The 25,183-nt window shown below is 38.1% G+C and overlaps 2 protein-coding genes across 2 annotated transcripts; both read right to left on the minus strand.

Annotated features, from left to right (window-relative positions):
• Positions 1-14,826: 14,826 nt before the first annotated feature.
• LOC141699730 (uncharacterized) lies at positions 14,827-15,833 on the minus strand. The gene is made up of 2 exons (XM_074503577.1): positions 15,677-15,833; positions 14,827-15,566 (listed from the first exon to the last, which is right to left on the minus strand). Exons 1-2 carry the CDS (start codon positions 15,831-15,833, stop codon positions 14,827-14,829), a joined length of 897 nt encoding a protein of 298 aa, XP_074359678.1.
• A 1,646-nt stretch (positions 15,834-17,479) lies between these two features.
• On the minus strand, positions 17,480-18,268 carry LOC141699739 (uncharacterized). The gene has a single exon (XM_074503586.1). It carries the CDS (start codon positions 18,266-18,268, stop codon positions 17,480-17,482), a length of 789 nt encoding a protein of 262 aa, XP_074359687.1.
• Between the last annotated feature and the right edge of the window lie 6,915 nt (positions 18,269-25,183).

Consider the following 25,183-nt stretch of genomic DNA (forward strand, 5'->3'; position numbering starts at 1 on the left):
TGTTTCAAAAAGGACTAGATGAACCCTTGAGTTAATTCTTCTATTTAGGGCGTATGATTAAGAATGGTATTAACCTGCTATCGTTGCTTTGATTGAAACTCTTCTGCACTTTTATCTGCTTCATGTCATGTATGTATGTCAGGATCAGGAGTGTTCTTCATGAATCAGGAATGGTGATTATGTTACCTCCTTAGAAGGATTTGATACGAGATGTATGGACTCTGTATGGTTAGCTATTAAGACTTCAGGGAAAATGAATGACTACAGTGGGTCAGTGGTGGACCATAGTAAGGCAGCAATGATTCTGCGAGTAGTGAGCTGATTACAACCATGAGAGTTGTATTGGAATGGGTGTTGAGATTGAGTACCACTAATCGGGTCATGGTAGTGTATAAGTTATCATTGATAGACTAATTAAGTAGAGTATCTACCTAGTGAATAATTATTCTTTCTTATCAATAGAGAGTCGTATTATTATACGAGGAAGGTTGCGGTGCAAGCATAGAATTCTAGTAACGATGATGTATAGAATGAGATCCCAGATTCGATTTTCGATGTCGAGGGAGTTTCAAAGGTGATTATGTATAAGCTCGAGGAAGAGTGTGGGTCCATAGAATGATGGACGGGATAGCGAAAATATTTAGGCATGGGAAATACGAGGCTATAATGCTTGATGCTGATATAAATACGTATATGTTTTGTTCTCCTATGACAAACCTCTATAGTTCAGAGGTAGGTTCCAAGCCAGATATTTTGTGGCAGTATATTTTTTTCATATATACAATTCTCTTCAGTTCGTTCTTTTCTCTTCTTTTCATTTCATGTAAGCTGAGAAGAACAACCCTTCCAGAAGGGGAGGTATTGCCGAATGACTATCTATCTTTGTGATAGAAGCCTAGTAGGATACCACATGTTGTTTAATTGCTTGTCAAGTACTAAAGGCTGGCCACCTTCTGTACTAACTATGCAATATAACAAGTGTTCATGATCTTAGTGATCTCTCAACAAATTCCTTTACTTCTATTTGATTGATAAAATTTTGGAAAATAGAAACAACTGAAAAAGGAGTAATAAAGTGGTGGTAGTATGCGGAATGGAAACACATTCGTGATACTAAGGTTGACGTGGTTATTAAAAGGTTATAGAACGCTAACGAGCAAAAGTATAACCAGTATAATATTAGGAACGGAAGGTAGTAGCGATTACGAACTGGAAAAGAATGGGTATTGAGAAGCAAAAGCTCTAATGCTAAAAGCTATAATGAGAGTCTGTGCAATAGACTTGAAAGAAATTGGAATGATCACTTAACACGGATTGAGTTTTCTTACGACAATAGATCATATGTCATTATTGAGATATCGCCTTATGAGATCCTTGAGGGAAGACAATATCGATCTCCCTTATGTTAGGATGAAGTTGTAGAGCGCAAGATGCTCGGACCAGCAGTGGTCTAAAGGACCAAGGATATGATAGATCTAATCAGAGGACGGCTGGTAGTAGCCCAAGATGGACATGATAAGTATGTTGATTTGACACGAAAGGATAAAGAGTACGAAATATGGGACCTAGTAATGTTATAGGTATCCCTTGGAAAGGATTGATGAGGTTCGGAAAGAAAGGAAGCTAAGTCTACAATTTGTTGGACCCTCAGATATATTAAGACGTTTGGGAAGTTAGCATATGAGCTAGCCCTACCCCCGAACCTGTAGCAAGTTCATAACGTGTTCCACGTATCAATGTTAAGAAAGGGTAATTCGGATGCCAGATAAATAGGGGCATAGGAGCGCATAGACATGCAACCAGACGTAACCTATATGGAGCAACCAGGAAGGGTTATAGATTGAAAAAGGAACAAGTGCTTAGGTGAAGGATTATCAAACTAGGCAGAGTTGGTGGTAGGACCACAATGTGGAAAATTGACTAGAGAGTTAGAAGGCACAATGCTAGAAAAGCATCCCCAACTGTTTTCTATCTGATTCCGGGACGGAATCCTTTTAAGGAGGGGAGACTGTAATAACCCCAATTTTTGGAGATTTTGAAACCCTTATGAATAGTGTTTTTGCTGAATGAGAAAACTTTTCATGCCACACTATGTAGGGGTTCTGTTATTGATCTTCTGGGATATTATTAGTACTCTATGTGGTATATAAGTGTATGTAAAGATCGTCAGAATCCAATTTCCGAACACTTGGATTTTTCCCGGAAATCCACTAGATACGGAGAGAATTGAGTATAAGGTAACAAGATAAAAAGGATTTAAATTAAAGGATTATAATAGAGGATCATAAAAAGGAATATAATGTATTGAGAAAGGTTAAGGGAACCTAAGTAATAAGATCCCGGGTATGATCCTTCAAACGATAAACGAAAACGAAAGTTAAGCGAACCGTATAACAGATCAGCGGTCATTAGGCAAACAATTAGGAAGTTAATCAAAGGGATTAGTGGGGATGATGTCATCCAACCAATAGAAAGAGGACAAGGAGGGGAGGATGACATCATGAGGATGACACAAGCATGACATGAGAAGGAAGGAGGTGTGGTTGAATGAGAACCACACAAATTCAAGGGCAACAAGGTAATTAACTAAATCAAACACAAAAACAAGCCAACCAAGCCAAGCAAAATCATTTTTCATCAAAATCAAAAAGCAAACAAGGCATGGTTCATCTTTGCTCTCGGCTTTTTACTATTCAAAAGAGCAAGAAATTCAAAATCAAAGATCCAAGCTTCCTAAATTGGTGAGTTAATTCCCTAATCATCTTCATGCTTAGTTAGGGCTATATCATGAGTTTAAGCCATCAATTCCTTCTCCATCTTCTTCATTTAATCAAAGAAGAAGACTATGAATAGTGTTTTCAAGTTTTTAACTTGAAGTTTTTCTTGTTTTCCTTGAAGATCCAAGCATTCCTAAGACTTCTCAAAGCTTCTTAAGGCTTCCTAGCTCCTCCCACCACTTCAAGGAAGGTATACCATCTCCAAACCCTAGATCCCTATGTATTATAAGATGATTTTGATTAGTAGGATGATATTGTAGCTTGTTGTTGTGATTAGAGTTTGGGAATTGAAATGGTAGTGAAATGGAATGGTAAATGTTGTGGTTTTGATTAAAAGAACTTAAGAATGGTTAAAGTTAAGCTTAGGCATAAGTATGAATGTTAAAATTGAATTGGTTGGGGTTGTTATGATGTGATAAGGATGGATGTTGGTGGTATGTTGGATTTGAGGTTGATTTGGGATGGTTTTGAATGGTTTAAAATATTGGAAATCGCGTAAACATAGCCGTCGTAACGTCCGATTTTCTTTAGACTGTTTTTGTGCATAACATTAGGACCCGAGAACCCCCTTCTAGATTATGACCATTGCCATGTCTAGATAGCTCATGTTACGAGCTTCGTTTTGATATGTAGTTCATTCGATTCCGATGCACGGTTTTGGAGAAACGACCGTTTCAAGTAACGGCGTTTCGCGAACGAAACTTTTCCCCTCGCCTTACTTTGAAACATAGGTTAAAGACCAAAAAGGGTTAATTAATGTATGAAACATTTATGGTAAGTGTGCTAGGCAGTTAGTAAGACACTCGCGAAGGAATCGCCTTAAAACTCGTAAAGGTTAAATTATTAAAAATGGTGGAGCCGAGGGTACCCGAGTGACTTAAGCGAATCAGTGAGCGCAAAACAAGCGTTAGAGTCTAAGTTAGTTAAAGTATAGATTTACAAGTGACTTTGGTTTAATTCCAACTTACTTGTTGTTTATAGGTTACCAGACTCGTCCCGAGCCATTCGTAACCCCCAGTCGCTCAGGCAAGTTTTCTACCCGTTATACTGTTGTTGTGATGTATATGTATATATGCATGATCTTGTGATAAATGCATATTTGTTATTAGCAAATGTTGCGATATATTGAAGCATGCTGATATGGTATATATATGCATGCCTATTTCGTATTCTTGCCATATATATCTGTTGGTTCAGTTGATAATACCTATTCTAGAGATAAGCGGTATTTGCGTATACCCTTAGTATAGGGACCCAAAGGTGAAAACATTTTCTAAAACCGGGAGTCGAGGATCCCGAGTAGATTATATATATATATATATGGTTATAGTTTTCAAAACTATTAATCGAATAAGGTTTATTTGATAACTTTATTTTATTAATGAATATTATCTTGAATATTCATTCGAGGGCTTATGACTCCTTTTATTTTATTAATTGAATATTATCTTGAATATTCATTCGAGGGCTTATGACTCCTTTTATTTTATTAATTGAATATTATTTGAATATTCATTTGAGGATGTATGACTCCTTTATTTTATTTAGTGAATATTATTTATAATATTCATTCGAGGTATTATGACTCCGCTTATTACTGAAATATATTCTTTATTTTATTAAAGAATAAGGTGTCAATAATCAAACTTATTTTCGATTATTCAAATAAAGATAATACTTTCATATAAGTGTATCTTTGGTTATTTAATACTCATTTCAAGTATAAGTTTTAAAACTTCTACTTCAATTATTTTTATAAAGATTATTCTTTATGGGAATATTATTTAAATAATAATATTCAGATATTTTCTAATATATCGGGACTGATTTATTTCATTAAATCAGCTTTACTCCAAACATTCTTAAAAATGTTTTCGAGTCTTCAAAATGATTTTAAAAGTTAGAGCGGATACCAAAACTCGTTTTCCGATTTAAGATCTTCCTTTCGAAGGAGACTTGAATATTCGCTCAAAAATCTTGGGGATCCGGCTCTGTGGTGTATTTTATATTCGCAACATGGTTGCTGTTTTGAGAAAACAATTTGATTACTTGCCCAATATTCGGGAAGTAAGTCCATCTGATTGAGTCGGCATAAGCGACAGGCCGGGGTACGGTCTATGAATGTGTAAGTGGCTGGGTGGCAGTCCATCAACGCGTGAGTGGCCGGGTAACGGTCTAGCGCGAGGTCCTAATGCGGCCAGGGTGATGACCGGTGAGGAATTCATCCATCTACAGTAGAAAAGGTTACTTATTGGTATCTTTGCCTGATCAGCAAGATATCTGGTTTATGCCAAAATTCTTTTCCTTCCAAATTCATTGGATATTGCAACTCTGTTCATACTTTACATGACAGAGGTTTTCAGGAAATGTATGAGAGATATATATGTGGATATATATCGGGACTAAATAAAGTATCTCGTAACTTTATTTCATTCAATAATATTTCAAAGATTGAATCTATTCAAATCTTGTCTTGTAGTCTCATCTATGTGATGAACTTTTGAACTGATTATAACTTGAACGGTGGTAGTTCAAGTAATATTTGGAAAAGATATAAGTATATTGGGGTATCTTGTAACTTCATATTTTCAACTTATATCTAGTTAATGATTATCTTATGCATGACAAAGATTTTCAGAAAAACGTTGAGACAAGGTTAGATATATGAGATCACCTTGCAACGATATTTTTATACAGTTATACACTGGAACTCTGTGTATATTATGCATGGAAGAGGACTTCCAAGATTTTGAAAAGTATATATGTATATATACTGAATATTTTGCGACTTCATCGCATTAAGATATCAAACTTGGTTCATTTCTTTTGACCAAGACTTTCATGAGTACTATGAGAAGGCTCATATATTGTAAATCATTATACATATTATTTTGGTGGGCTTGCTGCTCACCCTTGCTTTATTTCTTCATCACACAACAACAGTTAGGAAAGATGGCCAGACTCCAGCAGACCCAGCGCAAGCGCGTGGGAAGCGTCCCGCGTCTTCCCGTTGATGTTGTAGCTGCTATAGCTGCAGAGGTAGATCTATTGTAGATCAGACCATCTACTTTTGAGAATCAATTATGTATAATTATAACTTGTGGCAGATAATGGCAATTAACTGTAAATTTATCAAGAAATCATTTTGGGTTGTAATAACTTTTAAATTGTGGATTCAAAGACTTGTACTTATTTAAATTTCATCTCTGAGACTATAACGGGTTGTGGTGTGTGTTAGTGTGGGGTCACAGCATAAGGTTATTATTATTAATTAAGTGAAGTGATATTGTGGAAAGAAAGACCGTGACGACCCGGATCCCCGACCCCGGATCTGGGGGTGTTACAGTAATCGAGGGATTATGCTGGTAGTGTAGGTGCCCTAGAGGCAATACATTATTCTTTTAAATCTTTATTTCAGTTGATCATTTAATAAATGTATTTATTATGACCTTAATTACTACGATATTTTGTTTGCATAATAAATGTCCTTAGAATCATGATACACATTGTATAGTTTAAGTACATGACTTGAACTTGAGATTATATAATATATCATATTCTTAAAGGTCCCTAGTCGAGTATTATTATATAGGACAATAATAATATATAGATAGACTAGTATGTTGTTTGACAAGATAACCACATCTCATTGGTTATAAGTATGGGGATACTAAAGTCAATACATAGGTACATGTGAGAGAACATGGTACTGGACAGACCCACAGTGAGATTCTTCATGTTTACTAAAGTTATAAGAAAGACTCACAGTGATAATGATATAACGATCCTTTGACTTGAAATCATTATATTTCTATACGAGGATTAATATACGTTGACTACATTAACAGTTACTCTTGATCGGGTGATGATAAAAGTGGACATCGGGTATATCATGAATCGTATGAGAAATATGAATGATAGATAAAGGATTTAACCCTCCTATAATTAGGAGATATATTATTGGCCTCTTGATTGAGTGAGATTATAAAAAGCATGGCCATGCTCAAATAATGATTTGTCTTGATAGTCTACTCATGGATCAAGTAAACCCGGATTAAATGTTGAAGAGGATGACTAAATACATGTCTCGAGTTTAATCTATAATATGTATGGTTAAAGGGATTATATTACACGAAAAACATTAATCACGAAATGTTTTATCTAATCACGATTTAATTATTGTTTAATTGGGTAACAATGATGTATTACTAGATACCGCTCATTGTTTATAATTTTATTAGAAAATAAAATTATTGCCAATTAAATAATAGCCTATAGGGTCACACAAATAGAGCACTTAATGGAATAGTTAATTTAAATTGTGGATTTAAATTAATTGATGATTATTTAAATTTTATTATAATTAAGTAAGACTTAATTGAGATAATATAAATTCGAATTAAAGGGAATGTTTTTGCCCATAATAATTAAGTATGACTTAGTTATTAATTAAAAATAGAAATTTGTTTTTATTATTTAATCCTATACCTACTAGGGTTGGGCTTTGCTGTTATGGGCCTTTTAATCAGTTATCATAAATAGATAATGATAGGTTAAGAGGTAAGTAACGTTTTGGAGAAAAACCCTAGCAGCAAAGAGAGGCAGAGGCAATTCGGATCGTCAAGAAGGAGGCTAGTACATCCATTCCGTAGTCAAGTTCGTGAGACGTTCTTGGAGGTGCTCGTGTGGATACCATAGAGGTGTTTATCTGAGAGGTAGACACAAAGCATGATAGCTAGGATCTCCGTTGAGTTCGTGAAAGTTAAGCTCTTAAAAAGTATGATTCGTTATCTCCATAATCTGCCCACAATTATACATGGATCCTGTTCTTGGGTTTCAAATTTTTTGTTTTATTTACGTTTATCCGCTGCGTTTTATGCCTCGGAACCCAACATATGCTTCTAACAGTTGACCCTGAGGCCAGTAAAGAGGTTATTCGTGTGGAAATTCGGCCGTCTGAAAGGTGGGTTGGGGGGTTGAACGTCCCCCTTCGGGCTTTTCGTGTGTTTAATCTTCCGCAAGATTCTAGTGCTTATGCGAAGAGGTCGAGGGGCGAGCTTGTTGATCGCTGCTTGGGACGTGTCGGAAGGGTATTTAACCTAACCACTTTCTTTTTAAGTTCTGTTAATCAAAAGAAGTTTTTTACTTTTGCTTTATTTATTTGACATCATTGCCTCTTTTATTTTGTCAGTTTTTATCTGATGTTTTACACATTCTTGAGGAATAAAAAGCTGATGATAGTAAAAGTCCTGCCTCGGGGGTCGAGAAGGAGCGTGATATGTTGAGGGATGAAAATAAAAAGCTTTCCGCTGATTTAGAAGAGGCTAAGGGTCGTATTATCGAGCTATCTAAAGCGAGCTCTAGCTATTGGACCAAGACAGGCTAATTTACTTTATAACTTTCCCTTTCATCATTATGCATTTATATGTTTATATATTTATATGTTTGGACATCATGGTGGAGCTTCTATCTTTGTTGTTTGTTGTTTTTTTTAGATCAGTGACCTTGAAATTGACAACGACCGTTTTAAGAAAGACTTGGAGGGAATTGGATCTCGAGTGAAGAATATGGAGGATTCACTGAGCAGCGAAACAAAGTGTTGTGAAGCTTTGGATATCGAGGTATCCAACCTCCGTGGGAAGTACGAGGCCTTGGAGAAAGAGAATTCCGAGCTAAAGTTAGAAGTAGAGAAAGGGGTAGAGGACATCGCTTGGGCCCTGGGAGACGGATACGGTCGATGTTGTAAGAGATTTGAGTCCGCGGGTTTCGACGTATCAGGTCATTGCTTTGAAGACTATTTGTAAGATTATGCTGCAGAGCGTAAGTAAACTGAGGCCCCTGCTGATTCTGTCGACCCTTAAAGGCGATGGATGCCTCGTTTATAATGTAATCGTTGGATCTATTATTTTATTCAGATATTTTTCAGACTATCTATTTTCTAAGACGATGGTTAAGTTATTGTTACTTTGATTATTCTTTGATGTTTCCATGAAAAATGATTTATTCGTGTTTGAAGAGAGAATTTTCTTAATTTGAGTTACTAGATTTGCTTTATATTTTTGCTTTGGGTTTTGTAGTTGGGGTATTTTTCCCAATAGATTTTACATGATGCTTTCGTGTGTGTACAAACTTTTGCACAAACTTTTGATACATTCAAATGAGATAAATATTAACCGACAACCATATTTTGCACAAACTTTTGATACATTCAAATGAGATAAATGATTCCGTAAATCTTCAGATTTATATCAATCTGTTGATTTATTAGTTTTCTTCGTACTGTAGGTGATATGTAAAAACCAAAATTTTTGTCATCAGTAAAAGTCCTTTATGAATAGTAATATAATAACTCGAATTTTTGAGACCTTGTAAAACGATTAATGAATAGTAACCCTGACAGACGGGAAAAAAACTTTTTAGCCCACACTATGTTGTGCATGAGAAAATGAGTTTCGAAGTTGATATTATGAGTATACGTACCAAATGAGTGTATATAAACGCTATTAGTTTTCGAAGAAAACAAACTTTGAAAAACGACCATAGTTACGAATCATCGAGGATTACGAGGATCACAATATAATTATGAATTTAAAACCCTACGGATTTATATCCAAGGACGATACTTAAAAACATGAGGAATAAATATGAAAGGATTTACGTCGTGAACCGTTTGCGAGAAAGTATTACGAAAATGTTTAAGCGACCGAACGAACGCGTAAATGATTAAATAAACGTAATAGTGGTAGAAAAGTAACCATGGTTACTTTATTAAATAGTGAGCTAAGGAAGTAGGATGATCAACTAGGGCTAGAGAATAGTGAAGCTAATGGCTAAGCTAATTAGCTTAGCTTGTAATCTAAAAAGCCTAGCTAGAATTGTCTAGAGATTTGGAAACAAAAATCAATCCTATGAATTATACTAGAAGAATAAACAAGATATCACACATTATTGTAAGAAGCAATCAAGAAGTAACACAAAAACTCTCTCTCTCTCTCTCTCTCTCTCCCAAACATCACCATTTGGCTTCATCAAAAAGAAAGGAGAAATCAAAATCAAAACACCAAGCTCTAGCCATGGAAAAATTCCCCCATTAATTCTCAAACTTCATACCACCTAAACTAAGGTAAGATAGATAAATCTTTAATCTCTTTTTATCAACGTTTGAGGGGTGAAATAAATTCAAGAAAAATGATAGTGAATAGTATGAATAGTAACTTTGATTTGGTTTCTTGATTTTAATGGTTGTTTTAGGTTCCAAAAACCATGCTAAGCACTCCCAAGACTTTACCATCATCAAGAACACATCTCAAGCTCTCAAGAAAGGTTTAAATCTATGACCCATCCTTACTTAAGATTTAAGTTCAAGATTCTTTTAGAACATAGTTATAAACCTAGTTTTGGTGGAAGTATTGTTGTAATCTTGATGTTTAGCTAAGTAGATTTAAGGTTGATTGTTGTTGCCTCAAGAACATGATGTTCTTAAGAGGAGTTAGTGTGGTGATGATGATATGTTTATTGTTGGTGGTAGTATAAAGATTTAAGGCATAAACGAAATTCCGATCGTAACAGTAATCTCGCTAAAATGAATAAAACGCAACTTTAAGTTTCTGCAGAAAGTCCCGAAGATGTAAACTGCAGTTTCTTCAAAAATAACACTTGATTATGATATAAAATATTATAAGGATCGTTTAGGCGCTTGAATCGCGTGATTCCGATTTACGGATCAAAAGTTATGGCCGTTTTACAAAAAGTGATTTACGTGACAAAAACTGCTACGAATTACGAACTTTGATAATAAAAAGGATAGACTTAAAAATGTTCATAAATCATGAAATTTTTGCAGAGAGTATTAAATTAACTTTATTAAATTTCATAAAAATTTTAAGTGAAAATAATAATTTTTCAATTTTATAAAAATATCAGAGCCGAGACCGCGCGATTAGAAAATCGTAGAATCCATAAGCAGAACCGACGAGGAAAATGAAAACGGACTTAAGACACTTCGAAAAAGGAAACAACCGCAATGAGAACAAGGACTTAAAGAAATAATAAGGGTAATATAAGTTGAGAGGGTGCATAATAAATAGCGTGTGAGTGCGAGTCGCCGTAAATTAGAACGGGACCTAACAAAACGAATTTTGTTTATGATTATAGATTTCCGAGCGGAACCTAGAGCATCCTTCACCTCGAGATACCCTGGCAAGTTTTCAAACCCTACCTTTTGAGAACTGTTGTGTTGTGAATATTTTACAAACTGTGATATATACATAAGATTGTTTTAAACAGTTTTATGAAATTGAGATATATCACATTGCTCAGTATTTAGACCGAGAGTCAGTCGGAATAAGTTATAAAAACCCGGAAGTATCCCGGAGGAGTTTATATTTGAAAATATTAACGCTAGCGAGTAGCGTGTTACGTATATAATTTAGACCAAGGATCGGTCGGTAAAAATTGATAAAAACCCGGAAGTATTCCGGAGGTATTTTAATTAAGAATATTAATGCTATAGTAGAGCGTGATGTATAAGTCGTAAGACCGAGAGTCGGTCAGTTTTGTTTTATAAAATATAAACCCGGGAATCATCCCGGAGATCTTTTGGACGATTAAAAATCCGTAATTATTTTATTCCAAGGGACTCAACGTCCACTTACGAAATATTAAACACCTCGAACTTTTATTAAAGCAATTTCCAAAGATCGTATTCCCTCAACTATATTTTATTGCTCGAATAATAAATATTTATTAACTATTCATTTATTATGGATGAAGTATTCTCCAACGAATATTTATTTCAAACTCGATTAAATATTAAAGATTATTATATTACTTAAACATAAATAAGTTGAGGAATATTATTTCAATATTCTTTTAAAAGTATAACTATTCGAGGTTTAATTATTTATCGATTAATATTTAATTATTAATTATTTATTAAAGGATTTATTTATGATTTAAAAATCATAAAACCGGATTTAAAATACTTTCTGATTTTCGAAAAATCATTCGAATAATTTTTAGATCGTCGGAGAGTATCATCTCGACTTATTTTAAATATTTTGAATATAGTTTCAAAGGAAACTCTCCCCCTTATTTACTTATATGTTGACAACGGTCAACTCACATCCTTAGTACTTCCTCCGAAAACTTTCGGAAGTACATATATATATGAGGTAAAACTGTGCCTATCAACAAGAAAAACGCTTGAGGAAAATTTCGATATAGTTCGATGATTCCAAGTATATGATAGGATTCTTAAAAGGACAAGGGAGGGGTAGAGATCCAGTACTTCATGGACTGGGGAGACTACCATATTTATTTTCCATATGAGAATGTACCATGTGTATTGAAGGACATACGAAGTATGCAAAATATACCCGGGATGAATGGGGAAGCATATAAATCCCGAATGCGGCTAGGGTGATAACCGGGATACGAAGGTGTCGTCATTCTACTAGTAGAAGAGGTTACTATTTTCGTAGTACAACTGATCATCGTATGCGGTGGCTCCAACGAATGTCCTATTCTTCCAATTGGAATTGTGATGCAATACCGTAACCCGAGCCTAGGTGTCGGGTTTACCATTAAGGTATTCGCAGGATAATAATCCATTAAAGAATTGTTTTCATAAGAAGGTGTGTATCACCAAGGAAAACTATTTTTAAAGAAAATGTATTTATCATATATGACGTTTTACTTGAGTTTATCATATAGTCATTTCATACGGTACATTATTATGCTGGGCATTATAGCTCACTCTTGCTTTCTTTTAAATAAAACAACACAACGGAGAACCAGCATGCCGGTGTGAGACTTAGTCGCTTGCAGTCATGGGAAGAATCCCTGGCAACTTTGTCTCAGGTGGGCCAGAGTATCAGATAGGTATAAGATATCAGTCGTAATTATTGTAACTTCATGTAGACGTTATGAATAATTGTTTGAGATCCTGTAAAGTACATTTGAGTTTTAATAACAGATGATACTTATTGTACGTCATTTCTAAGGCTATAACTTGTGAGTGTGTGAGATTGGGGGGGGGGGGTTCTGTGATATGGAATTATTGGATTATTGACTTAATGCAGGTTACACATGATTGAAGGATTGCGTGACGACCCAGAATCTTGACCCCGAAGCTGGGGGTGTTACATGATATGTTAGGCGTAACTAAGTTGCAGGGAGCAATTATGTACACTTATAAAGACTTAAAAATTAACAACAAATAATTTTAGCTTAGAATACAAAGTAGGAGAAAGGGGTTTTAGAGATATTCACAAGGCGAGTTCAGTCTCCCACTTACCTAAACACATGTGATTAACTTTGTGGAGCTAATTTTTATGTCATAAACAGGGAATTATAGCGAATGGAAACATAATTGCAGTAAAGAAACTTGCTGTAGTGACAAGCAAGAAAAAGACGGACTTTGTTTCAGTATTCAAGTTTCATGACTTTTACGCGACTTTTTCTTTGTTGTTGTGTTTTTTTTGTAATCAGAACTGATTGTGCAATAACGTTTGATTTTTGTAACTTTTCGAACTTAAAACTTATTCATAAGTACTATTTTCCATAGATAGATTAAAATGGAAGATTTTATTTTTTAACGGGGATCTCATATCAACCCCTTTTTGTTAAAACTAATTTTTATAGTCTAACAGACGACTTTCTTCTTTTTCCTTACACAATCCAAATAACTTAATCTACTGATAAAATTTCTTCAAGTGAATAGCATTCCAAGCATTCTTGATAGGTGTACCCTCGAGTGTCGACGGATGATAAGTGCCTAGTGCAACGACCCCTGTCACTTGATAAGGTCCTTCCCGCGGGGCCTTGAACTTTCCTGTTATGGTGGGTTGGGATGCTGCCGACTCTCGGAGGACTAAATCCCCAACCAAAAACTATTTACCTTTTACTTTCTTGTTAAAGTAAGCTGCTGTGTGCGCTTATTGTTGAAAGACCCTCTTTGATGCCTCATCTCTGACTTCTTCTATAAGAACGTTGTGAAGCTGGATTCCTTCTCGTGATGCTTCAACATCAAAATACTCGACCCTTGGGGATTTCAGAGATACTTCGACCGGCGAGGTAGCTTCCAAGCCAAAAGCCATTTTAAAAGGAGATATGCCCGTTGAACCTCTAGGGCTCGTTCTATAAGACCAAAGTACATTTGGCAATTCATCGACCCATGGCCTTTGTAACTCATTAACCCTTTTCTTGAGCCCTTGTAGGATTATCCTGTTAGATACTTCGACCTGTCCATTGGCCTGTGGGTATGCTACCGAGGACTTAATGTGTTTAATCTTGAGTTGCGAAAGTGTTTATGCTAATTTTTCTCCCACAAATTGGGTTCCATTGTCAGTTACAACGATTCTTGGTACCCTAAATCTGAACATAATATGTTCCATCAAAAATTCAATCATCTCCTTCTCACAGATCTTGGCCTGGGGTCGTGCCTCGATCCATTTTATTGCATAGTCGACATCCATGACAATGTACTGGGCTTGGTTCTTGGACTTTGGGAAGAGGCCAACGATATCTATGCCCCACTGAAAGAAAGGGCATGGATTGACGACGGGAATCATTTCTACCGAAGGTTGATGAGAAACCGACCCATATAACTGACTTGACTTACATTTTCGTATAAAATTTTCACAATCACTTCGCATTGTAGGCCAAAACAGACCTTGCCTCACTATCTTAAGGGCTAAATTCTTGCCCCCTAAATGATCCCCACAGATTCCAGTATGGACTTCGACCATTGACGTTTGAGAGTGGTCTGGCCCTAGGCATCGAAGCAGTGGCTCTATGAGACCTCATCGATATAATTTATTTTCTAGCACAAAATAGTTCCTTGCCTTGTATGATATGGCTCTGGCTTCACCTTAATCTTGCGGCAGCTTATTCAGCAAGATGTACTCCAAAATAGGTTGACGCCAATCTGCAATAGAGGAGATCTCATTAACTTTCAGCATGTCGGGGGACAAAGGACTCATATCAATAGAGGGAACACTTCTTTCCTCGACATAAATTGCCTCTGATGTTGCGAAGACGAACAATGCTAATTTGGACAAGGCGTCGACCTATTGATTTCTTCCCTGCAAATGTTTCTGATTGTCCATGATGAAACTTTCTCCATAAGGGACATGGCCAGATTCAAATATGTCGACATTCGAGCATCGTGTGCCTTGAACTCCCCTTGTAACTGTTTGGCGACAAGCTGAGAATCGCTAAATATTTCTAAAATCTTCACTTCCAACTCAATCTCTAGACGTAGCCCTGCTAACAAAGCTTCATACTCGGCTACATTGTTTGTTACTAGAAATGAGAATTTCAAAGCTTGTTGTATTTTGAAGCCTTCTGGACTGATTAAAATCACACCTGCACCCCCTGATGATGATGTTGAGGATCCATCAACGTAAAGAGTCCAAGCCTTCTGTGAGAACGATGTTTCCTCAGTTATAGGATCATTAAATTTGCATTCTACAACAAAGTTTGATAGGATTTGAGACTTCATTGCACTCCGGGGTAGATATTCGATGTGAAATTGGCTAAGTTCCACCTTCCAAGCGGCGAGAAACCCTGTCATATCCGGTTTGTGCAAGATGCGCTTCAAGGGTTGGTCGGTCATAACTTTTATAAGACGACCTTGAAAATAGTGATGGAGCTTCCTGCTTGCTACAACGGAAGCATAAACTAGTTTTTCCACATGTGGATAACGCGTTTCTGCATCTTTCAGAGTATGGCTGACATAGTAAACTGAGGCTTCACTTCCCTCGACATCTTTGACCAAAACGGAGGCTACCGACCCATCACTGAGATGTATACCTTTAAAGCTTCACGGGGCAATGCTCTTGCTAAAACTGGTGGGCTTGTCAGGAAAGTTTTCAGCACTTCAAATCTTTCTTTACATTGATCATCCCATATCAACTTCTTTTTCTTTGAAGCCTCTTTGATAACCTTGAAAAAAGGACTGCATTTTTTAGAGGCCTGTGGTATGAAACGCTGAAGGGCCGCTATACATCCAGTGAGACGTTGAACCTCTTTAAAGGATGAAAGGTCTTTCATTTCAGATATGGCTTTTATTTGTGAGGGGTCAGCCTCGATCCCTCGTTGGGAGACAAAAAATCCCAAGAATTTTCCAGATGTTAGGCCAAAAGAACACTTTACGGATTCAATCGCATGTTATTACGATAAACGTTCTCAAAGGTCTCTCGAAGGTCGATGGCATGACCATTTGAAAATTTTGATTTTGTTATCATATCGTCGACATACACCTCGAGGTTCCGACCCAACTGAAATGTTTCATCCTTCATGCGCTAAAATGTTGCACCAACATTGATTAACCCAAAAGGCATGTTCCGATATGCGAAAACACCTTGATGTGTGATTAACGCCGTTTGTTCCCAATCTTGATTATCCATACTGATTTGGTTGTAGCCTGAGAACACGTCCATGAAAGATAGCAGTTCATGACCAGCCGTTGCGTCGATAAGTTGATCTATATTCAGCAAAGGATAATTATCCTTAGGGCATGCTCTGTTGAGGTCGGAGTAATCGACACACATTCTCTATTTTCCATTACTTTTCTTCACCAGGACAACATTAGCAATCCATGTAGGAAATTTCATCGGCTCGATAAAACGGGCCACTAATAGCCGATCAAGCTCTTCGTCGATAGCTCGACGCTTTTCTTCTGAGAATGTGCGCCTCTTTGTTCTGACATGACTCTTTTGGTGGTCGACATGCAAGGAGTGTCTCGCTACATCGGTTAAAATTCTGGGCATGTCAGATGGTGACCATGCAAATATGTCTGAAAATTCCCAAAGTAACCTTGTTAATTCATCTTTTATCCTAGGACTTAAATCTTTTCCAATTTTAACCGTTTTACCAGGAGAATTCTCATCTATCGCAACCTCGACCGTTTCACCAACAGGTGAGAACGAGGGGTCCCTTGGAATGTCGATGATGCTACTGGGGTCTATCTGAACAACTTCGTTGACAAATTGAGAATTATTATCTTGCTTCTTATGCACGACGATAGTAAAGTAGCATTATCTTGACACCGCTTGGTCGCCACACATCTCTCCCACTCCAAATTAAGTTGGGAAATTCATCTTCAAATGGGGAATCGACGTAATGGCTTCTAATGCCGAGATTTTCGTTCGACCCAGTATGGCATTGTGGCTTGAGTTTGCACTTATTACGTGAAACTTAACTATTTTCCATACTTGGCAATGCATCATTCCGAAAAGCACTGAAAAGTCAATTGTTCCGACCACTTTTACCTTATTACCCGTGAAGCCATAAAGAGGCGAAAGGGTATTTTCTAGCTTTCTATCACCTGTATCCATTCGCGTTAAAGCATGATGATAGAGGATGTTGACGGAGCTACCATTATCGATAAGGATCTTTTTTACTGTGTTAGTGTCGATTTTGGCGGTGATAACCAGCGCATCTTGATGACCTCATATAATGTTTGGAGCATAATCCTCGTCCGAAAAGGATATGTTGAGAGATGGAGATGGTCTGTATCTCTTGGGACATTGAGGATTAACGTTACACACCTCTCGGGCTTATGACTTACGAGAGTTATTTGACATGCCTCCAGCGGCGTAACCCCCGAAGATTACATCGACTACTCTGTTGTCTTGTCTTTGATGAGTTTGGCCCCGTCCTTCAATGTAATGGACGAAATGGCCTTTTCTGATTTTTTATTCAATGAGATTACTTAGTTGGTAGCATTGTTCTGTAGTGTGTCCAATATCTTCATGATAGTCACAATACCGAGAGCTCGGAGGACGACCCGGCTTCATCGGACTCGGGGGTCGAAAGTCAGGTTCTGTCTTTAAAATTGCCAAAATTGTTGCTTTATCGACTGTGAGTTTGGTAAACTCTTTATCTTTTCTGTCACGGGGCTCCCATTTTTGATATGAAATAGACCGTCGCTGGTATTCCTGACCTCTTGGGGTTCGATGTTCTTCCTTTCCAACATCTCTTCTTGATGGTGAACGTCGAGGGGATATATAGTTATATCTTCGCGGTCTCGGGGTCCGGGGACTATGAGTTCTTGACCTGTCATACTTGTAACTAGAGCGTCGCGGAGATCTTATACTACCCACTGCTTCTTGGAGTGTCATTTGGTGTTCAACAATTTGGAATACCGCATGAAGATGTTGGGGATGTTTTTCTATGATTTCTTCTAGTAAAATGCCATGTCGGCTTCCATCAATGCCTGCTGCTAAATAATTCACCGCCAAAGGCACCTCTAGGTCTGTTATCTCAGATATAGCTTGACGAAAGTGACCTAAATAGCTTCTCAGGGACTCGCTAGGCCTTTGACGCATCGTAATTAAAGATGCCGTGATTTTGCCCCCTTTGTAATTGCTTGAAAATCTTGTCTGAAATTTGGTCTTCAATGTAGTCCAAGAATCGATTGACCTAGATGGGAGATTGTTATACCAACGTAGGGCTGTGCCTTGTAAGCATGTGATAAGTGGCATTTTATACCACTTAGAACGTCTTAAAATAGCTTAAATTGGTGTCTTGAAATCAAGTATTTTGTGTATTTGATGCGTTTTTCTAGTGTTTGTGCATTTCAGGGTAATAGTTGCATTTCGGGGGAGTAATCATCAAGAATAAGCCTTGGCATGTGTTTAGCTTTGCGAGAGGGAAGAGAGAAGCAGATTACAACGAAGAAATAGAGCAAACTCAGAAAAAATCCAGTAGGGGTCTGAGTGCCCGCTCAGCTATGCTGAGAGGCCGCGCAGGAAGCTGAGCGGCTGCGCAGGGTCGGGAAATTAGATAAATTATTTTAGACTTCTATTTCTGTTTGGCTTCCAACTTCTGTGTAATCTGAGTTTTATGGGACTTCTATATAAGTAGATTCAGAGACGTTTTCACAAGGTTGGATCGTATTATTAAGCAAGGAGAGAAGGAGATAAGGAAGAAGACCGTTTTAGCATACCGCAACGAAGAGGAAGCATATTTTCTTGTGATTCTTTATTTCGTTGTAACGTTGGATGCTAGTTTTCTTGCTTTGAACCTATTTACTCTTGTGACATACTCTGGTTTAATATAATTAGTTTAGTTATTATTCTCTTGTGTTTATTTATCATGTTTTCATATGAACCCATGACGACGATAGGTGCTAACATGGGCTAATCGTGATCATGGGGTCGTAACGAATTTACTATGGAATTCTCTAGTTAGTTGTTTAATACCTTAGTGTGTGATGATTGTATGATATCTAGTATTGGTTGTACGTATTCGTCTTATGTGCGTCGCGAACATATAAGATAGGGTATTAATCTCTTGTTAAGTGACGGTGGATCTCGAGATTTAGAACTTGCCATGCTAGCATAGGTTCATGTATGATTTTGCATGATTAGTGGGTAACTCTAACCGTTTTATTCGCCCTGTGTAATCAAAAGGAATAATTTGTGCTTAAATCATTATGTTGTCAATTTCTGTAGACATATAGGGACTCAACATAAGTGATGCCTATTCAACTTCTATCTTAATTGTGGATGTCTGGTAGAATGATATTAGTACAATGAAAGTTGGCTTTTATCAGTTTCGTGTTATACGATTAATATCATCACTGTTGGATGCTAAGGGTAATAACAATGACTATTGAAGGAAGTAGTAATGAAGTTATGATCTCATGAGTGTTTTAATATTGTTAATTCGAAGTGTTAGTTAAGTGGTTAATTTTAGTAGTTAATTGTAGTTAATAATTAGTTAACAATTCTAAGTGTTATTGTCTTAACATTGAGAAGTAATCATACATTGGTGAGTGAGTTTAATTGAACATAATTAGTCTGAGTCTCTGTGGGAATGAACTAGAAAGTATTCTATATTACTTGCGAACACGTATACTTGCGTGTGTTATTAGCGCGTATTTTCGCCCTAACAAGTTTTTGGCGCCGCTGCCGGGACTCGGCGTATTTGTTTAGTTTATGTACTTACCATCATTGGTCGCTAGGACTCAGTGATTAAAACATTTTTGTTACTTATTGTTTCCATTTGTGTTTCAGGTACTTTAGCGAGCGTTTATGCAAACTCGTTTTCGTACTCGCAAGAGGACTTTAGATACAGCTGAGGAGACAGACGAAGTTCTTGATATTCCAGAGAATTGTTCCGGCCGATCCAGCTCTTATGGACTTTTCTCGGCCTAAAATTGATGATATTCAGTCAAACATTCTTCATCCGACTATTTAAGCTAACACCTTTGAAATCAAGCCGGGCACTATTCAAATGGTGCAGAATTTTGTTTCTTTTAGAGGAGCTGCGACTGAAGACCCCAACATGCACATAAGGAATTTTTTTGAGATCTGCAGTACTTTTAAATATAATGGTGTGACTGATGAGGCTATCAAGCTGAGGCTTTTCTCATTCTCACTGAGGGACAAAGCTAAGGACTGGTTACATTCTGAACCAGCTGGGTCCATCACTACTTGGCAAGATCTTGCGCAAAAGTTTCTGGTGAAGTTTTATCCAATGGCAAAGACTGCTGCTATGAGGAGTGCTCTTACTCAGTTCGCGCAGCAACCTACAGAATCTATGTGCGAAGCTTGGGAACGCTACAAGGAAATGTTGAGAAAGTGTCCACATAATGGAATGCCCGATTAGATGATGATCACTGGTTTCTATAAAGGTTTGGGGGCCCAATCTCGGCCCATGCTCGATGCAGCAGCTGGAGGCGCCTTGTGGGCCAAAAGCTATACTGAGGCTTATAATCTTATCGAGACTATGGCTGCAAATGAGCATCAAAACCCAACTCATAGGATGATGCCTAGTAAGGTAGCAGGTATTCTGGAAGTCGATGCAGTCACCGCTATTGCAGCACAGCTCCAAGCGCTGTCTATGAAGGTCGATTCTCTAGCTACTTATGGAGTCAATCAAATAGCTATGGTCTGTGAGCTTTGTGCAGGTTCTCATGCTACGGATCGGTGTTCTCTCGTCAACGAATCCATTCAGTATGTGAACAATTATCAGCGACAACAGCAGCCTGTGCCAGCTACTTATCATCCTAACAACAGAAATCATCCAAATTTCAGCTGGGGTCAGCCACCATATCAGCAAGGTGTGAGTAAACAGTTCAATCCACCTGGATTTCAGTAACCGCATCAATATGCTCAAAGGCAATCATATCCTCAACAGGGAAGTGCAGCTGCACCTACTAGTGCTGATTTTGAGGAACTTAAGCTGTTGTGCAAAAGTCAGGCGGTTTCTATCAAGATCTTGGAAAATCAAATCGGACAAATAGCCAATGCAGTGCTCAATCGTCAACCTGGAACACTTCCCAGTGACACGGAAGTACCAGGCAGGAAGGAAGCTAAAGAGCAAGTCAAGGCTATTACCTTAAGGTCTGGGAAAGTTGCTGATTATGAAAAGGCAAAAGAAGGAGAAGCTGAATTTAGAGATGAAGAAGCTAAGCAAAAGGAGAAAGCGGCGGAACCAAGGAAGACTACTGTTGAACACACTCTGTCTGAGGTTAATACAGGGGAGAAACAGCTCTATCCTCCACCACCTTTCCCTAAGAGATTACAACAACAAAAGCTGGATAAGCAGTTCGATAAGTTTCTGGAGGTGTTCAAGAAACTTCACATCAATATACCTTTCACTGAGGCTCTGGAGCAAATGCCTAGTTATACGAAGTTTATGAAGAGTATTCTTTCAAGGAAGGTGAAACTGGATGACCTTGAGACCGTTGCTCTAACGGAAAAATGTAGCGCTGTGCTGCAGCAAAAGTTACCTCCAAAGCTTAAAGATCCAGGTAGCTTCACCATTCCTTGCACCATTGGCAAGTTGTCATTTGACAAGTGCCTTTGTGATTTGGGAGCAAGCATCAATCTGATGCCGTTGTCGATCTTTAAAAAGTTGGATTTGCCTGATCCAAAACCCACCTACATGTCTCTACAATTGGCTGATCGTTCTATTACTTACCCAAGGGGCATAGTGGAGGATGTGCTAGTCAAGGTGGATAAGCTCTTCTTTCCTGCAGACTTTGTTATTCTGGATTTCGAGGAGGCTAAGAAGATTCCCATAATTTTGGGAAGACCTTTCTTGGCTACTGGCCGTACCTTGATAGATGTGCAGAAAGGTGAACTTACTATGCGGGTGCAGGATCAGGATGTTACCTTCAATGTATTCAAAGCAATGAAATTCCCTATAGATGATGAGGAGTGCTTAAAAGTGGATGTGATTGATTCCGCAGTTACTTCCGAACTCGATCATTTTCTAATGTCTGATGCATTAGAAAAGGCTTTAGTGGGGGATTTTGACAGTGATGATGAAGATGGCAATGAGCAATTGTAATATCTTAATGCTTCTCCCTGGAGGCGAAAGCTGGACATGCCGTTTGAATCTCTTGATACTTCTGACCTCAAGAATGCTGAAGGAAAGCTCAAACCATCAATCGAGGAAGCACCTACCTTGGAGCTTAAGCCATTGCCTGAACACTTGAGGTATGCTTTTTTAGGTGATGCATCTACTTTACCTGTTATTATTGCATCTGACCTTTCAGGTAGTGAGGAGGATAAGCTCTTAAGGATTTTGAGAGAATTCAAATCGGCTATTGGATGGACCATAACAGATATCAAAGGGATCAGCCCTTCATATTGCATGCATAAGATTCTGCTAGAGGAGGGTAGTAAGCCAACTGTTGAGCAACAGCGCAGACTTAATCCTATCATGAAGGAGGTGGTGAAGAAAGAAATTCTGAAATGGCTAGATGCAGGCATCATTTATCCTATTTCTGACAGTTCTTGGGTGAGCCCCGTGCAATGTGTGCCTAAGAAAGGAGGTATCACTGTGGTAGCAAATGAGAAGAATGAGCTCATCCCCACTCGAACAGTTACAGGATGGAGAGTATGCATGGACTACCGAAAGTTGAACAATGCCACGAGGAAGGATCACTTCCCTCTTCCATTTATTGATCAGATGTTTGAGAGATTGGCTGGTCATGAGTATTATTGTCTTCTGGATGGTTATTCAGGGTACAAATATATTTGTATTACACCAGAGGATCAAGAAAGGATTACCTTCACTTGTCCATTTGGCACGTTTGCTTTTCGCAGAGTTTCGTTTGGGTTATGTGGCGTACCAGCCACTTTTCAGAGATGTATGATGGCTATATTCTCTGACATGATTGGAAATAATGTTGAGGTGTTCATGGATGACTTCTCCGTCTTTGGACATTCGTATGATGAATATTTGAATAATCTTCGTGCCGTGCTCAAAATGTGTGTGGAAACAAATTTGGTGCTCAATTGGGAAAAATGTCATTTTATGGTGCGTGAAGGAATTATTCTTGGGCATAAGGTCTCTAGCAAGGGTCTTGAGGTGGATAAAGCCAAGGTGGGAGTCATTGAAAATCTTCCACCACCTATTTCTGTGAAAGGAATCCGTAGTTTTCTTGGTCATGCGGGTTTTTATCGGCGGTTCATCAAGGACTTTTTGAAGATATCTAAGCCGTTGTGCAACTTGCTGGAGAAAGATGTGCCTTTCAAATTTGATGATGAATGTTTGACGGCATTCGAGACTCTCAAGAAGAGTTTAATCACTGCGCCATTTATTACAGCACCGGATTGGACAGAGCCTTTTGAGATGATGCGTGATGCGAGTGATTATGCGGTAGGCGCAGTTCTTGGGCAGCGCAAGAATAATCTCTTTCATGTGGTCTACTATGCTAGCAAGACCTTAAACGGGGCTCAAATGAACTACACCACTACTGAGAAGGAGCTCTTGGCTATAGTCTTTGGTTTTGAGAAATTTCGATCTTATCTGCTTGGGACAAAAGTGACAGTATTCACTAATCATGCGGCCATTCGCTATTTGGTTTCCAAGAAGGATTCGAAGCCGAGACTCATTTGTTGGGTGCTCTTACTTCAGGAATTTGAGTTAGAGATCAAGGATCGGAAGGGTACTGAGAATCAAGTAGCTGACCATCTTTCTAGATTGGAGAATCCCGCGTCTACTTCACAGGATAAGACATTGATCAACGAGTCTTTTCCAGATGAGCAGTTGTTCTCAGTTCAGGAGGAAGAGCCATGGTTTGCAGATATTGTAAACTATCTTGTCAGCAATATTTTGCCTCCTAATTTGACCTCAGCTCAAAAGAAGAAGTTTCTTCATGAGGTGAAGTGGTATATGTGGGATGAACCATACTTGTTTAGACAGGGAGCTGACCAGATCATCAGGAAATGTATCCCGTTCTGTGAGACGGAGGGGATATTACGAGACTGCCACTCCACAGTTTATGGTGGACATTATGGTGGTGAGAAGACGACAGCTCGTATTCTGCAAACAGGTTTTTTCTGGCCTACTTTGTTTAAGGATGCTCATCAGTTTGTTTTAAGGTGTGATCGTTGTCAATGAGTGGGAAATTTGACGAGAAAGGATGAAATGCCGTTAAATGTGATACTTGAAGTCGAGGTCTTTGATGTTTGGGGAATCGATTTCATGGGGCCTTTTTTCTCATCCTGCAACAATCAGTACATCTTGCTAGCAGTCGATTATGTCTCAAAATGGGTAGAAGTCAAAGCTCTACCGACAAATGATGCAAAGGCAGTGTTGAATTTTCTTCATAAGCAGATCTTCACAAGGTTTGGAACGCCTCGGGTAATCATAAGTGATGAAGGGTCGTATTTCTGCAACCGTAAGTTCACTTCTATGATGCAGCATTATAATGTGAATCATCGAGTTGCTACTGCCTATCATCCGCAAACAAATGGTCAAGCGGAAGTGTCTAACAGAGAGATCAAGCGCATTCTAGAGAATGTTGTTTGTCCGTCAAGGAAATATTGGTCTTTAAAGCTCGATAAAGCTGTTTGGGCTTACAGAACAATATACAAAACTCCACTTGGTATGTCCCCGTTTCAACTGGTGTATGGTAAGGGATGTCATCTACCTGCGGAGCTTGAGCATAAGGCCTATTGGGCGTTGAAAAAGTTGAACCTGGATCTAGATGCAGCTGGTAAGAAGAGAATGCTTCAGCTTAATAAACTTGATGAATTTTGACTCCAAGCGTACGAGAACAACAAAATGTACAAGGAAAAGGTGAAGAGGTGGCACGATAGGAAGCTACATCCTAAGTTATTCGTGCCGGGGCAACAAGTTCTCTTATTCAACTCTCGTCTCCGACTTTTTCCTGGGAAGTTGAAATCAAGGTGGTCTCGGCCTTTTATTGTCAAAACTGTATTTCCACATTGAGCGGTGGAGATTTTTAAGAATGATCCGGACCAAGCATTCAAGGTTAATGGTCAGCGTTTGAAGCACTACTATAGGGACACGACAAACCGAGAAGTGGTTAGTGCCGTTTTATTGTCAACTTGAGGAAGATACGTAACGTCAAGCTACTGACGAAAAAGAAGCGCTGCATGGGAGGCAATCCATGATTTGTTGTTACAGGA

The sequence above is a fragment of the Apium graveolens genome, chromosome 2 (assembly GCF_009905375.1).
Source record: "Apium graveolens cultivar Ventura chromosome 2, ASM990537v1, whole genome shotgun sequence".
Taxonomy (NCBI): Eukaryota; Viridiplantae; Streptophyta; class Magnoliopsida; order Apiales; family Apiaceae; genus Apium; species Apium graveolens.

Coding starts and splice junctions, on each gene's coding strand:
- LOC141699739 (XM_074503586.1), bottom strand. CDS start 18,268: ATGCCACTTATCACATGCTTACAAGGCACAGCCCTACGTTGGTATAAC.
- LOC141699730 (XM_074503577.1), bottom strand. CDS start 15,833: ATGAAAGACCTTTCATCCTTTAAAGAGGTTCAACGTCTCACTGGATGT. Junction 15,567..15,676: donor GTTGATATGGGATGATCAAT/GTAAAGAAAGAT, acceptor ATGGGTCGGTAG/CCTCCGTTTTGGTCAAAGAT.